Below are 16981 nucleotides of genomic sequence, written 5' to 3' on the forward strand. Positions count from 1 at the left end.
TGTAAAATTGAGTTAGAATGACATAATGGAATCACTAGCAATGGTTCAGCGTTAATACAGTGAGTTCTGACTTGATATACCTCCAAGGAGCAAGTGAATGAGACATCTTCACAAATGGCTTCATTTTGCCACATGTTGTACGGCTGCAGCGTCAACATACTCAAGATAACGTCTATGTAAATATGTGGTAAATGTTGTCTATGATAATATTTACCAGCCGTTGCCAAAAAAGGTCCCTTTTGAGTAACTGGGAGTGGCTGTGCTGCACGAATAGAGCATGGTAGCATTTAACACAAAGCAAAGCATGGATGTGGTGGCCATCGGGAATTTCGGGAGATTCCCGAATGGCCGGTCCATTTCAGGCTGCACCCCAAAACTCTCATAAACTCAAACGCAACATACCTTGTATGCGATGCAGTTGAGGACCTTCATTGCCAAGTCAGATACTTCAGGAAAAGGGTCTGCAGCAAGGTGTAGAAGCACTCTCCAGATTTGAGTGTAAACACTGTTGAAGGACACACCTAAAAATGGAAAGAGGAAACGTATGAAGGACTGAGTCCAACAGATGGAAATATTTCAAACACACTGTGGTCAGTTAAAATACACAGCAATAGAGCCCACAGACTCTCTCCAGTGTGACCACACATCACTCCTATCCAAGTTCATTACCACAGCAGCTAACAGCCACACAGTAATCCACAGTCATGTCATTACAATCGTATTGCAAGCCCTATTTTCTACTGCTGGAGTTATTGAATGTGTTAATGTGGTAGAGGCAATATGACCTCCAGTGTTAGGTAATGTACACCATCAATCAAAACACACAAATACCCCTCCCAACACACACACACAAGGCTGCACCTTCTCATCCACTGGAGATTCATTGCTCTGTCGTAATTATGAATACAAATGATCCCAACCTGTCCGTATCGCCTATGCAGAAAAGTGACCTGGGTTCTTTCACCTACCTTTTAACATTTCTCAATCGTTCCTACATGCTTATTTTCTATTAACTTTGTTTCTTTCACTTGTGGAAGTTTACAGTAGCTTCTGATTTTCTTCTCTCCGTGTCAACAACAATCTCATTGGGCTTGTTCCTGCTCTTGTGCCAACTGTATACCTATCCCACATTGCTGCTCTTAAGCTATTTTGTTTAACATCAAATCTTGGTGTCAGCATAACACAGTTTCCTGTCCACTCTGTTGCTACAAGGAGACAATCAAACCAACCTTGAATTTGTTTCCCATCACACCCACCCTGAATTTGTGTCCATACTCCCAACAAAGAGATCCAGATATCTGAACTTGCTTCTTTTTAGCGTCTTTTTCTTTTTACCCTGTAAACAAAACTACACATGCTTTATTCCGCAGCTCTTGGCTAAGTGAAATGCTGATGAGAGTAAGTAGAAAGGACTGTGGTTGTAGAAAAGAAACATGACAGTTGATTAATGCGAAGTACAGCTTTAGTCCTATTTAAAAGACATGCCACGTAACAGGTGCTCACGCATTACAACTATGCATTCTCTATTAGTCCGCACGAGGTTGGATATTATTAATCGCCTTGGCTTGAATGGACTCATGCCATGAAGACTTGTGCTGAGTGTAATAGATGTTCTGTTGTGAAGATATTAACTTTTGGCTCAATGAACCACAGCGTGGCTTTTTTTTTTTATAGCCTCTCCATGTCTGACATATGGCACATAAAATACTTGCATAGCAATTTTTGGTGCTTGCTTGGGGCATAAAAAGCATCATAACATCTGAAAGCATAAATAAATTCATCTACATGGTAGAAGAGCTGTAAGCAGTGTAAGCAGCATTAAATAATATCTATGGTGCTCTTTAAATGGAGGAGCATCTTAAATACAATGACGCATTAGGAGGTGAAGTGTCAAAGAAAATGCCATCTCAACGGAAAATGTCTGAGTTAAGCCTGTGTATCAGACTAAAAAATCATGATGGGATTTCTGTTTTCTCAGAAACAATGTTGTCCCAGGAGAAACACTGACCTAATCCCATTTTTCTATGCAGTCACAACAGACTTGACATTATTGGCCTTAGGTGTGAAGGGTAACCACGCTAGCCCGATCTATAGTAGACATTACTGACTGACATTTACGGCTGCCAGATGAAGAATCTTAATTCATTTTATGGGATTATAGAATTTGGTGTTTGCGTTTATTATTTCCTAGCAACCTTTGAATTTGCTACTTGCTGATTCTTGGCAATGATTGAAAGATTAACGTAAAAATCAAAACATATCATCACTATCTATAAACTGATAGTGTCCATGTCACCATTCAATTGCATCACGCTACTGTTATTACTACATTTGTAGAGGCAAATTATAGTAAGCAGGCACAGAAAAACACTGAATGCTTGAAAACGAAATCAATAAATCGCGACTAAAACTTTGCTCCAACTCCTGGAAGTTTGTTATCCTGCTTGTTGTGTTGAAGTATGGTTTCGATTTGCTTTAAACGGCCAAAGAATAACACACAAGGCTTTTTAGGTCTCTATATATTTTAAGCTTTGTTTACAAGTGTTAAACGGTGAGACCAAACCCGGAAAAATAACGACAACAGAAAAAAAGAGAAACAAATCAAGATATTTTCTGCCACAATGAAGAAAAAAAAACAAGACAGTGTTTTGGAGGCTACTGTTAGATGACCAGGAGACTCATTTATAGTTTAAAATGAGCTTAATATACTGTATTTTCCGCACTATAAGGTGCAGCGGATTATAAAGCGCACCTTCAATAAATGGCCCATTTTAAAACTTTATCCATATATATGGCGCACTGGATTATAAGGCGCACCTTCAATAAATGGCCCATTTTAAAACTTTGTGTCCATATATAAGATATATACATTTGGCCCGCGGGCCGGACTTTGGACACGCCTGCTGTAGTGGCTCAATATTGGTCCATATATAAGGCACACCTGATTATAAGGTGCACTGTTGGCTTTTGAGAAAATTGGAGTTTTTTTTAGGTGCGCCTTATAGTGCGGAAAATACGGTAAGCTGAATAGGTTGCTTTGAAAAGGTATTTGATTTCTACGGCAGTATCTGTACAATGAGTGCACTGTAAAGTACAAGAGTACTGCACAGTCCTTCAAAATGCCATTAAGCAAAAATAATGTAGTGTTCCCCCACTCTGCAACCCCGGTATATTAGTCCCCCAGTATACTTACTGTTATGCCATTGCATTTAGGAGAAAAGACCGCCAACAAACGCTGATGCACTTTTCAGCTGTTAAACAGTAAAACACAACTGCGAGCACAAGCATGCAGGAGCTATTGTCAGACACAGCACATGCCCAGATAAGCACGCAGATTGCAACCCTACCCGACCTCGCCTCATATCTATCCAGATACACACGATAGGCTCGGAAAGTAATTACATTCTTTGAGTATATTAGCAACGTATGGAGGCTGAGCTGAGTTTGGGTAACAACCTTTTTAACCACCTGAGAGCAGGGGAAAGAGTGTTGCCTTGACTTCACGCCGTGCCTGGGAAAGCACTTAAAGAATCTCAGGTGGCTCACAGGGTTGACCCTGTTGTCTTCTCTGCTGCTCTGTCCTTTTCACAGCACTCATTGTTGTCTCGGAAGGGGAGATTCTCCCTTGGTCACTTCCCTTGGGTGAGGTGTTTCGCTGATTTTACGAGCAACCTCGTGCTTTGTCGCAGTAACCAAAGGGCTTCTTAATAAAATATGTGTAGAATCAATACTAAAAGATTAATGTAGTTAATTTCATTTCAGTCATTACCAAACAGTGCTTTGGGCATTTAATCACACCCTTTGTTCACTAAGCATAAAGATGTGGAAAGTTAGCTTGCTATAATTTATAAATGTGTTAGGATATAGGAGGGGCTTCCATTTTGTCTTACGCTTCTTTGCAAATAATGATCATCGTGCATTCAGGGGTTGGTGATTACCAAATGGTTTTAGCACAATTGTGACTCGTAAGTTGCAAAGCAGTTACCTATGAGGGAATTGAGTGAAGAATAAGAAGACACCCGTCGCATTTTGTCGATGGTCTCGAAGGAGAGAATGTACTCGTCATTGTCGGGGCTTCCCAGGGTGCTGCTGGCGCTACTACTTGTGCTCAGGTTTCCCGGTGAAAAAGCTGCCGGTCCACCTGGATGATGTGTATAATACAGAAACATTATTCACGGATACGCAAGAAAACAACTCTCAATGTCTCCAAGGCTTAAGCATTACAGAGATAAATTTCAAATTGTGCGGCCATTTTTTGTCAAGACTAAAAACAGTCATCCTTACGGAATGGAGTGAAACCGTGACAGCAAGGGTTTAGAACATGAAGGCAATGCGAGGGTGTTGATTTGAGGAGTATGGTTATGTTAATACATCCCAGATGGATTGCGGCACTTGCTGCTGATCATGTGAGATAGCCGTCTATAAATTCCAGGATGGATACCTTTAAGCGTCATGCGATGATGGCTGTTTAGATATCAACAAGGTAGTATATAAAAACATTTTAATTTTTTTTATTATATTTACTTTAACGTGAGGGGCGTGTCATTTGCATGTGTGCAAAAGATCACAGCCTCTACCTCAATTTAAGACAGTATTTTTTAATACAATTAATCATACCATGACTGTTCAAAAATTGTTAGAATAAGAAACTAAAATGTCACTAAATTTATGCCAGTCTCAATCATTTTCTGCAGCAACCTTTCCCTTAACTTTTGTCTGACTCATAAAAGTGAAATAACTTAGCGCCCATATACCGCCAAACATTGAAATGTAGGTACGGTCATTGGAAATGAATGAAAGAACTCTTCGCTCTGTGCTTGTTTATAATAAATACCGCTGCATACTGGAATGACTACTGTGAAAACGAATGTGAACTTGTGTCAACAGAAGGCATTGCTGATTGCGCCACTGTGGATTTATGAAAGCCTCCATCCGACAGCAATACACAGAGGACGCGCACATTAGCTTTAGCTGCTTGAATCCCTCAGCAGAAACACAAATCACAGGCTCAGGACCTCATGCACCAAAACCTACTACTATGGGATCCATAGGTGCAGCTGGAGCTTAGATCTTATTCTTCTTTGTTACCACACACATGAATCTTCAAACGTGGCCATAAATTTACAAAAGTACCAAGTGAGCAAATTATTTTGCAATACATCTTAATGATGCAAGTTGTTGTTATTCATGTTGGAAGATGTAACATTTAGTGCTTTTATTAACGATTAAAGGATTGTAAACCAATTAGATGAATTAGGAACTGAAAGTTTCTCAGAGAAGTTCTTTATCATTGCATATATGCGAGGCGGCACGGGTGAATGACTGGTTAGCAAGAACGCCGCACAGTTCACAGGTAGTGGTTTCCAATCTAATCTTGTAAATCTTCATCTAACACCAGATTAATTTAAAAGCCTCCAACAACCGCAATAGCTCTCTTTCTAGAAGGTGATTTTTATTTTCCTGCCGACAATCTGTCACTCCTACCTTCTTCATTGAGGTTCAGGTTCTGTAGGCTTTTGTTCAGGTTACGGGCAGTGGTGACTGCACGAATGTTAGTGTAGGAGTTGACAGATCGGAGACGTGGGATGGCTGGACTGTCCCTCACAGGAGTTAAGTTACCAGGCTCTGGAAGGAAATAAAAGTGAATAAAAAAATACATGGAAGAACTTTTCTTCTGTTTATTGTCAACCAACATTTCAGTTCAGTTTATAATAGAAAAAACATACGACAACAACCGAGTGTGAACATTTGGATCCCTTTAAATTCCATAATCCATTAACCTTTGCAGTGAGTGCTAATTTGCAGTGACATCTATAGACATAGTATCTGCTAATCCGCCGATGCAAAATCCCTAGAAAATGACTTGTCGCATCCAAACTGAAGCAAACCAAACCCTCTTCAAAAGATTTATAAGAAAAATTTCCAGTCAATCTCAGCTATGAACATTTTGTGGGCTATCTAATTAATAATAGAAATAAAATAAACCCCAAATGGTCTCTGACAAGAAATGATGTACAGGACATTTGCTGGCAGAATTTTCACGTGAAAATCACTGACAATAGACCTGATGGCATGGGTAATAGAAGAGTGTGCAATTATCTTAGATAAGTAATTTTGCTTTGTTGGTTGGTATTGTACTCTCCTACCAAAACATTAAAAGTAGTGGCTAAATAACGTGAGAAAAGCATCTTCGTTCATGAGGGGAGTAAACATGCATTGAATGATATGTACTGATATTTGTAGGTGTTCTGTTCTCTGGAAAAGAGGCTCATAGTACAAGAGCTTCTTCCTTTGTAGATGCCTTTTAGAAGAGGACTATTTATGTGAGTGATGACAGTCATCATAAGTTGTCATGGCATGAACAGGTACGCTATGCTTTTAGGATGGATATTTTGTACACTTATCTGATTTAAGTTCTCGCTGAGCCTGCAGATATGTATCATAAAATGTTGGACATAATTCAAATATCCAGGAACTCAGTTTTATACCAATAAGAATAATATCAATGACAACAATGATGACAACAACAACAATAATAATAATGAAAAATTCACAGAAAACAGGGGATTAATCTCCACTAGGATTTAAAAAAGGGAATTAGCTCTCAAAAAACAAACAAAAAGATATTTAAAAAGAATGGAAACAAAATCAGTGAGTATGCCAAGGGTCCACTGCGTGAATGTGTCAAATGCGACTTGAATGGCGTTTTAGGTGAGGGTACCTGAAGTGTTGGCTGGCGACGGCACAGTATAATTTTTCTCCTCCTCTATGAACTGAAGAGCAACGGTACAAAAGTTGCTTTCATATTGAACTACCAGGTGACTCAATGCTACCACCAACTCCTGCAAACAAATACAAAAATACAATAAACCAACAAACACTGTTTATACTGCGAACAGTATTTGGGGATTTGAATATACAGTACTGGATTATAGTATTTCAGGGTCAAATACATTTGTATTCAAAATATACTCTGTTAATATTTTTTTTAAGTCAGGCATGTGTAGCACTGGTGCACGCATGTATGCGCAAGTGTGTGTGTGTTGTGTGTGTGAGGATTGACCTTGCGGACTACAGGGCTGCCATCGTTGATGAGCTGGGCAAGCATCATGGCCACATTGTGGTCAATGGTGGTGGAGTGGTCCGTCCTCTCAGCGGAGTTTCCCACAAATGTACCGAGAGCAAAGACAGCAGCACACCTCACCTAGAGCGACACAATTACTGTTTCAACTCACACTCCTTTTGATTAACCTTGCTTCCATGCCTTTATAATTGGCTGTGTTAACATTTCAAACATCAAGGCCAAAGCCTTGTTATGCAATGGTTGCGCTCAAGGCACTGAAAAACAAAATACTTATTGGGACAAGATACAGCTTTACAGCTTGTTATCATAGGATTTCCAAGATATCACTATAAAAAATGTTGGATGATAATATTTATGGCTGCCACTTTTAATGAATGAACCTTTTAAGTTATGATTTAGCCCAAAGATGTTTTCTTTTTTTAAATGACATTCTGCAACAACATGGACGCAAGACAAAATGACATCCTATTTTGATTAGTTGAAGAAAAACTTTTTAATTTCATACTTGGAGAGTCTACTCAAGCCAAGCGCTACAACTTCCTTATAATTTTTTTGTTTTTTGTTTTGCTGGGATGGGCTTCAGCACACCCGCAACTCCCGTGGGGACAAGCGGTTGCATGCAAGTTGTTTGGTGCATGTGTGTAGAACTAACCCCGAGCCCTCAGATTTCTGCCGCGTGAAATCGCTTGGTGACTTCCCAAGATGGCAGCTAAAGACACAGATGCTGCCAACTACCAATCAGAGGAAAGCTGTTTTCCACATTCAATTTGAGGTGAACAGTGATCCAATAAGAGCCAAGCATATTTGCATACTGTATTATGTATTCATGAGAAATCTGTCCGTTCAAGATGTTGGATGTTTTTGACAAATTATAGGACCTTGAAAATGGACATTCTGGGCATTTCCAACACTAGGTTTACTGATTAAGACTGTTTTTCTTAGAAACAATTATTACCTTTTAAATGATAACTTTCATAATATAAATTGTTTTTCAAAATGAAATTTTGGGCGATGTCCGTACTGTTATTGATCAAATTATATGAAAATGACCCATGTGCAGTAATTAAAAAAACAGTGAGAAGGTATGCTTTATTGTAATGTGTAGCGATAATTGCCTTCAGATTTCACTGCAATCACAGTGCGACCCCGGATTGGGAGTCACCCTCCCATCCTGGGCACAAACATTCCAACCCCCCCAACCAGCAGAAGTCATGCATTGGACTTAATGCATTGATCAACCCTTAAAAATTGAGAACCCGCATGCGTAAGCAATTTTGAGAAGATTCTTGAGAGATTGCATTCCTGTTTCATTTTGTGATCCAAATCTGATTATGTTCTGCAAGTGACTTGTGAGAAAGTGTGACTTTTGATCTCAGAACCTTTTTCAGATTTTCGTTTGTTTAAACCTTCTTAAAACTATAAAGAGAAAAACGATGCGGTGCCCCTCGTGGCGGTTGATTGTACTCCTGGCAGTATATTTCCACCATCATTAACGAAATAACTAAGTAATTGATAATTAGTTAATTATCTAATTAAATTGATAATTAATTATCCCATATTGACTACAAATGTATTGTAGCAAATCTGCAGTTGTGTTATGTGGATTATTGCAAAAGTTTGATTAAGATCCAACTATCTGTGAGACTCTGAAGGCATCTGTGATTTGTGATTGAATGACAAAGTCAAGGAAGGGGGGAGTGGGAGGAAGTGTGTGAGTTATGTCTGTGGGATGAAGGCTACCGGTTGAGAGACACTCGTTGCTTTCTTTGGCAACACTAGTCATTAATTTTTATTTAAAAAAAAGGTATTCATCGACCACTGCAATATATTATCTGTTTTTTCACTGTAACTGTCAAAAGTGTGGTGGATTTCCTGATGGGTGACATTGAGGATTTAAGGCTGCTTGTCAGCAAATGTCTTTTCAGATGGGCTTGCATGGCAAATGTGTCTGTTTTTATATATAATGTATATATTTGAGGACAGACTTGCAAGTAACACGGCTAGCATTCACATTATTTGTGCAACATTGCCAGATGCTCGATGCAGCGTCGCTCATTTGCCGCTCAAGTCCACCACCTGATGATTAAGCGCCAGTGCTTTTGCCAAAACATCTGACTGGTAATTGATAGATCTCAAATTAATTCATTAGTGTGGTAAAGTCAAGGGTGGTAAAGTCAACATGTCAACTAGATGATTTGGTTGATTTGGTTTACTTGTGATGAACCTGAAATAAAAACTACTTCAAGTCCTAATATTGTCAAATTTCTATTTTCCAACTTCTGATACTGTTTTGTGTGAGCGTAGCAGAGTCAACCTCTCACCTCAGGGATTGGATCAGACAACAAGATGTAGAGCTTCTCGTGTGCACTATCACGAACTCCACACCAGCGGGCCGGGTCAAAGTTCTGCCAGATGCGACCCAGGCATATGGCTACCCATTGGCGAAGCAGTGGGTGGGGGTCTGAAAGTTGCTCCAGGCAATTTGCGATTAGGTTACCCTGCAGACAGGCCTCCTGATGAGAGGAGAAAGGTAGGAGAAAGGATACAGGGTGAGTATAGTGTAAGACATTCACTGGCTGGGAGACTCATAAATAGCACACACAATTCTAAGCTTGGACTCTTTCCACTCATTAGTCGTTAACTCACTGCCAACCTACAACCTCACACTGCCTCGCACGCCAAAGGTTTAGGAGCTTTGTACCAAGAGCACTTATCCACTTGAACCAAATGGACCCTCTTTTTTAGGTGAACAAAAGCTAATTGGTGCTTGGAAATGTAAGGTCATCTGAAGTTAGATGAAAACATCACCCTCCCCCATAACACTAAAAAAAACTTTATAGCGTGTCACGTCTGTTTCCTTGTCGTTTTTGCAAAAACAACAAATGTCGCTCACAAGGTGGATTAAATGGCTTCGCGAAAAATACACAGCATCTTCTGCAACCCTTTTATGGTATCTGTTAGAAGTTTTAATTCATTTATTTCATTCAAGTCATCAGTCATCCTTCTATTTGCTTTTCCTGTTAAAAAATTACAATTTCCTGTTCAGACGCTTCATGATTTTCTCCTTAAAAACAAATCAGCTCAAAATGGTAAAAACATGACAACACATCCATGAAAGGGGTGTGCATTCTTTCCACCAGGTTTCTCACACTTAACCCACCTTTCATATGTTTAATACTATTCGTGTGTTGTTCTATTGTGATGCATCACCGCTGAACCCTGGAAGTTATCAGTGACATGTTGGCAATGGCGACACTGTGGTTGTGAGCACAGTTGTTGAATGTAAGAAAAATGAATAATGGAGCTATGAAGCAGGCAGAGAGTCTTGCTGTTATGCTGGAGATCATCTATTATTTACAGGCCCAGGAGAGAGGTAAGGGCATTGAATACACAGGGATATGAAGACAAATTGGTGCTTCTTAGCATGTGCTCGCATTCTCTGATTTGTCACATTTATAGGGGAAGTTCTCAAAGACAAGTTTTACAAGTTGATGAAAGAACAAGTAATTAGGGAGATGAACGAGTGAAATAACATTCCAATTAGACAGAAAAACAACTGCAGAAAGAAGAAGATGGATGGCAAATAGGTTTAATGATGGGTATTTGTAACCTCGTATGTGGATCTTTGAGTGCTGTGGAAAGGAAGAACTACATCATCTCGGCATTGTCTACTTTGTTGGTTCATTTCTAACAATAAATACTGGCTAACTGGCTAATAACTTGGCTCTTGTCAATGTATATTTAGGAGTTAAAAGATGATGAGACAATGTTCAGAAACACATTGCATTCATAATGGCTATTTGTAAAGTAATATCAATTTGATTTCCTACAAAAAATAAACAATGGGTCATGCAGTATATTCTCTGATGTTGGTTACATCTTTAATGACAACCGTACAGCTTTAAATTGGTGTTTTAAGTCACTTAACTGAACAGACTGAATCTTCATCACAGTACGCCACATCACGATTTTACGTGGGCCAATCGTCTTGCACTGACCATTTTACAGAAAAAAAGGTATCTTGACAAGTGTGTGCAGGGGCGTGGGGTGGCAATTAAATAATCGATTGAATAGTCGATAGGATAATTAATTCTATAATGATTTGTGACAGACCTGTATGTATTCATACCTGTCCTGTGCTATAGCTGTTCACAATAACAGCCAATATGAAGACAGCCATGGTCCGATGTTCAGCCTAGAAAGTAAAAAGATACATATATATACAACATATTGATATTTGCAAGATGTTTTGAGGAAATATGCTGACTTTCAGTGGTGGTGAGTCAAGAATTATTCACGATTGCCCACAATTGCACTTTCATAATAGCAATAACAAAAATACTCACTGGCATGTAGCTGTCAGCCAACACAGAAAGGAAGTACTTGTGACCGTTGTCTTTGACCAGGTCAGCTTGACAGGACTACAAAGGTGGAGAAATCAGGATGGAACAGATTTAACCTTTTGAATGTTTTTCCCACATTCAACTCAACTCCATATGCAAGTACTTTCTAGGTCAAGGGCAATTCAGTGTGGTCCACAAATCAGAAGGGACCATTTAAATTAATGACAATTTGTAATTATGAAAATATCAGACATGAAGCTATCCGATATTTCTTCGACAGTAGGTTATTCACAAGCTGGACAAGCTTAGTGGCTACCGCTGGCATTACGCAAAAAGACAGGAGGAAGGGATGATGTACTTTGGCAGCTGTGTTGTGCACAAAAGCTGGTTTATTGGGCATGCAGCATTGCGTGCTGCCTACTGAGAACAAAATTGCACCGGGGATCACAATGAAGGTCCAGTTCAATGAATAACCAACTTGTACCACTGTACTGACAGTCAAAGGAGCAATATTTGACCATAATAAATACAGCTTTCAGTCACGATAGGAGTGACATTTTCACAGAGGACATCAAGTCTGTTTGGTCTCCAAATTAGCCACATTTCGCAAAAAAACAAGGCAAATAGCCAAGAGCAGGCAAACATTTTATTGCCAACTTTAAAACAATATACTATTTAAGCTGTCAGCAACTCATATTTGCAAGTGCTCCTGACAGCACCATGGTAAAGTACTAGCCCCCTTCAACCTTTTGCCACATTTCAAACTTCAAACATACACAAGATATACAATCGGACTTTCTCTGAAGAATCAACAAGTGTCACACAATAGTAAAGTAGAACACAATTGATCAATTTTTAACTCTTTTTTTATCCGAATGAACAAAATAGAAAAGCATAATGTGCAACATTAGTCACCCCCTTTTCTCTCATTGCAGTCAACTGACTAAATAAGTTCCCGTTTGATTTTTGAATGATCCTTGACCTAAATGGCTGATGATAATAAATAGGGTCTCAGTATAGAACCAAAATGATAACATTTTGGTGTTTGGTGCTAAAATAATACTTCATATGACCCTTAAAAAAACAGGAAGGTATTTAAAGTTGATGGGAAGTTGAATCGAGCCGAATACAAGAATATTTTGAAAAAAACAACAACAACAAAACATAACTGTTGGAGTCTGCAAAAGACCTGAGACTGGGATGGAGATTCACCTTCTAACAAGAAAACAATCCTAAACATAAAGCAAAATTATCAATGGAATGGTACAAAAGTAAGCACGCCATTAAAAACGGTTGACCTCTAATTCATTTGGATCATTCAAGAAATGTGTACTCTGTTAGTTACCATTGGATGTAAGATTTGCAAGAAGAACAATATCTGGACAATAAGGTTGCAAAAATCCAAAACCAAATTAATTTTTTTAGCTATTAAAAATGATTCAATACAATCATTTTAAAGTATCGGTATATGGGGGGAAAAAATGCAGTGATGCAACTCTGTGTCAGAAGGGCAGCAGTGCTCAGTGTGTTGTGCGCAAGTCCTCCAGGCAAAGTGTGATTAATGTACTTGGAAAGTATGTTTACAGGTCGTATTCGAAGGCTACAAATTACAGAGTTCAGTGACGGCTGGATCAGGTGTAGTACTCATTACGGAGCATTTTATGCTGGTATAGCATCAAAGTCTAAATTTGGTATGTTGAACCTAGATGTAGATGCAGACTCCACAAATTGGTTCACAAGATGAGAACAAACCCCCAAAACATACTGGCTGACAAGACAGGGATCAATACAGATGTAAATTCCATCACAGACTCACACATACAAACACTTACACTGTCCACGGCGAGGATTTTAGCCCAGATGAAAACCAGAAGTGGCCGCAGCTCTCTGGCTGAGCTTTGTAGCAGCTTCAACACATATGGGAAGATTCCAACAGACAGGGCCTAGAAACACAAAAACACTCACTCATAGCTTTGTGTTCGCTGAAAAAGCATAGACATAGGATTTGTTGTAATACCGTATTTTCCGGACTATAAGTCGCTCCGGAGTATAAGTCGCACCAGCCATAAAATGCCCCAAAAAGTGAAAAAAAACATATATAAGTCGCTCCGGAGTATAAGTCGCATTTTGGGGGCAATTTATTCGACAAAATCCCACACCAAAAACAGTCATGAACGAGCAACAACAGGCTAAACGATAGCAACAACAGGCTAAACGATAGGTATGCTAACGTGACAAACACAAACAAAGAGCTGAGAACGGGCCTGACGTAACATATAGAGTGATTAAGGACAACTATTACATGAATAACATGTTTATAAAACCATCAGTGTCACTCCAATTCATTAAATAGCAACAACAGGCTAAACGATAGGTATGCTAACGTGACAAACTCAAACAAAGAGCTGAGAACGGGCCTGACGTAACATATAGAGTGATTAAGGACAACTATTACATGAATAACATGTTTATAAAACCATCGGTGTCACTCCAATTCATTAAATCCATCGATCGTTCTTTGTCAACAATGGGTGCGCGCGACTGAGGGCGCTTGCACTTCAAAATATTCCACAGGCTCATATAACGATAGATAAACTATATTTCAAATAACTATAATATAAGCCAATAATATTATCAAACCATCCGTGCACTTTAAATCCATTAAATCCATCGGTCAAATTCCTCGTCCTTTGTCAACATCGCCGCGCGTGCGCCCTGACGTCAGCCTCGTCTTTATTCCACAGATCTAGTATATAACTATATTGTAGCGTTAACAAAGTACAAGGATAGACGTGGGTTTGGTATACGGCTCTTTATTAAACAAAACAAACTTCCAAGCGTGTGGCGGCGTGGACTTCCAGACACGAGAGCTCCATGGCATAGGACCGGGCGTGCGTAATGGCCATGTCCGAGCCCCGCGCACCGTTCAGCGGACAGCCACTCGGCCGAGCGTCGGCCCCCGACTCAGTAGAGACCGGGCGTGCGTAAAAGCCATAATAGTTTTTCAAACCTTCTATGTCACTCCAAATCCTTAATTCCTTCACACTCTTTGTCCTCCGTGTCACTTAGAAATGATCACCGCTAATGATGGTAGTCCTTGTGTGGGCACGTTTGTATGTAAACAACCGGCGCGCCGCGCTACTGACGTCACTTGAAATAGTAATCCATTGGTACATCATGGTTCTCCAAACTTTCTTTCTGCTGCTCGATTACTGTTTTCAGCTGCATATTTTACAACTTGAAGTTTGTAACCTGCAAAATATGAGTTTCTTTTTGGTGCCATTTTTCTTAAGCCCACCCAGTTGATGAGTCACGGCCAACGGTAAAATTTAGAGCGCCCTCATCCAGTTTCGTCTGAAAATATATTTTTTTTTGGTTGTTTTATCAAAGTCAAAGTCTGCTTTATCGTCGATATATTTTTTTATATACTAAGACACACAAAGAGATTGAAATTACATTTCCACTATCCCTCGGTGAGATAGTACACATATGCATACAAGCAACACAAAAAAAACCCAAGAAGGCACTAACAATGAATAAATAAGAGTATTGAATAAATGATAAATAAACAAATAATAATAAATAATAATAATAAATATAAGAGGAGCAAAAATGGAGCAAGTGTACATACAGCAGACAGTGGACTTGGATATGGTGCTTTAAAGTGTTAATTGCTTTATTTGATGTTTTCTCTATTTTTTATGTTTTGAATATGTTCAAGATAAAGAAATAAAAGCATGTGAAGTGATCAACTATACTAAAAATAACATGGGAAGTGGTCAACTATACTTGTAAGTGATGTCTTAATGATCAAGTAAAAATTTGTGAAAAAAAAACATATATAAGTCGCTCCTGAGTATAAGTCGCCCCCCCACCCAAACTATGAAAAAAACCGCGACTTATAGTCCGGAAATTACGGTATTTATGCTTACATGAGAAATAGTGGACCATCAGTTGTTGGTCATATGTCACAAGTTGGTAAAACAATGTGTATACGAACTGTATATGTCTGGCGTCAGACGGAATCCACGGATCTCCAAAATTATTACTTTTCAAAAAAATAAAATAAAATGGCAGGTTTATTCAACCATTAACATTGCATTGTGAAAAAGAGCAAAGTCATTTTGAACACTTTAGATTGGGTCAATCATTTGCAAAAGTAATGCCCACGTCGAGACTGAGCGAAATATGAATTCTTTAAAATAAAATAAAAAAAACAAATTCACCAAAATGTGACTTATGAAGTTTTGACCCGATGCCAAAAATATGTGGCTATCACTCATATAAACATCAGATGTGACTACAAGCTTGTCACTCAGGTTTTGCTCATCTGATGTGTAAAATGCGACAAACGTCACAATTGTTCTAAAAAACAGACAGTCACAAATACCAATGGCAGACCAAGGAGCAAAAATCAGTCACTGCTGAAAAAAAGATGCTTTAAAACAGATGAATATTTGGGGGGACAAGCACAAGATTCTTGAAATTGCACACGGTGCCATGTGACATTGTGTTTTGTGCACATGCATGTCACTTCACGAATGCAATCTATTAATACTTAGAGAGTATTTGTCTTTGTAATCTGAATGATTACCTAAAAATATTGCATTAAACAGAAAAAAAAATGATTCGGCTTTGTTCAATTCTGAACACTGTCACATCCAAATTATAAGAAGCTGTGCACTTAATTTTACTTGCAAACAAATAATCCCTAATTTGTCATCCGAGTTGTACCACTTACATGCCATACTATAGGTGGCAAAAGTTTAGAAATGATCTTGGTTTTATTTTTATAAATCACAAAAACCTGGCATTTAAAAAGGGGCATTTAAGCCATTATAGTACATTAATTTTTCCAACTTACTTCCCTTGCTACGTACCTACCAGCCTATCTAATTTTAGTCAGTAAAACCATGGCACAAAACCTTTAACTCTAATAGTGGACATCTATTGTACAGTACTTTATTAAAGTAACAGACACAGATAGTATTTGATGAACACACCAGACTAACAGCCCAGGGTCCAAGGTCCAGAAAACACCCAAGAAGGTCTAGGGCCCGAAGTCGATGCACTTGGCTGAGAAGGACCTACAGCGGTAGAAAACAGAAGTCAGTGGTCATTTGTGCTTCTCCCAAAGCAACAGGAGTAAGACAAAAAAGAGCAAGAAGAGCAGAGAGGTGGAGGCAGTGGAGTCAAACAGATGGCTACCCCACCACTATGCTGGCCTCGAGCCATACTTGCTTACTCTGAATGGAGGTGCCTGCTTGGATAACAAAAATCAAAAAATGTTCACGTGTCAACACAGGTATTATGCACAACACTCGTGCCTAACGGAGCACAAACAACTGTATTCAAGAAAATTATATCTGCTAAAACATTTTGCGCATACAAAATGTGCTGTGTGAGGAGTGAACATTCCTGAGCAACTGTCCCACAGAGTGCGTGGGAAAGAGCATATGGAGGAACATAGGCGCACACATGCAAACAGCCCGCCAACACAGGATGTATTATTAGCATATTCTGTGACACCACACATACAGTATGAGGCGAGGAA

At 39.1% G+C, this 16981-nt stretch overlaps 1 protein-coding gene across 5 annotated transcripts in view; it reads right to left on the reverse strand.

Annotated features, from left to right (window-relative positions):
- Positions 1 to 16981, reverse strand: part of rptor (regulatory associated protein of MTOR, complex 1) — a 101426-nt gene that overhangs the window by 34504 nt on the left and 49941 nt on the right. For all 5 annotated transcript variants that reach the window (XR_007481358.1, XM_049720104.2, XM_049720101.2 and 2 more), the window contains exons 13-22: positions 16431 to 16514; positions 13260 to 13370; positions 11431 to 11505; positions 11214 to 11279; positions 9406 to 9597; positions 7064 to 7204; positions 6722 to 6842; positions 5485 to 5625; positions 3986 to 4141; positions 403 to 521 (exon numbers count right to left, since the gene is read on the reverse strand). Coding sequence is in view for 4 of the 5 variants with exons in the window: in XM_049720104.2 (XP_049576061.1) it covers positions 403 to 521; positions 3986 to 4141; positions 5485 to 5625; positions 6722 to 6842; positions 7064 to 7204; positions 9406 to 9597; positions 11214 to 11279; positions 11431 to 11505; positions 13260 to 13370; positions 16431 to 16514 (1206 nt within the window). In the remaining variant the exon portion in view is untranslated. The remainder of the gene's footprint in view (positions 1 to 402; positions 522 to 3985; positions 4142 to 5484; positions 5626 to 6721; positions 6843 to 7063; positions 7205 to 9405; positions 9598 to 11213; positions 11280 to 11430; positions 11506 to 13259; positions 13371 to 16430; positions 16515 to 16981) is intronic.

The sequence above is a fragment of the Syngnathus scovelli genome, chromosome 5 (assembly GCF_024217435.2).
Source record: "Syngnathus scovelli strain Florida chromosome 5, RoL_Ssco_1.2, whole genome shotgun sequence".
NCBI lineage: Eukaryota > Metazoa > Chordata > Actinopteri > Syngnathiformes > Syngnathidae > Syngnathus > Syngnathus scovelli.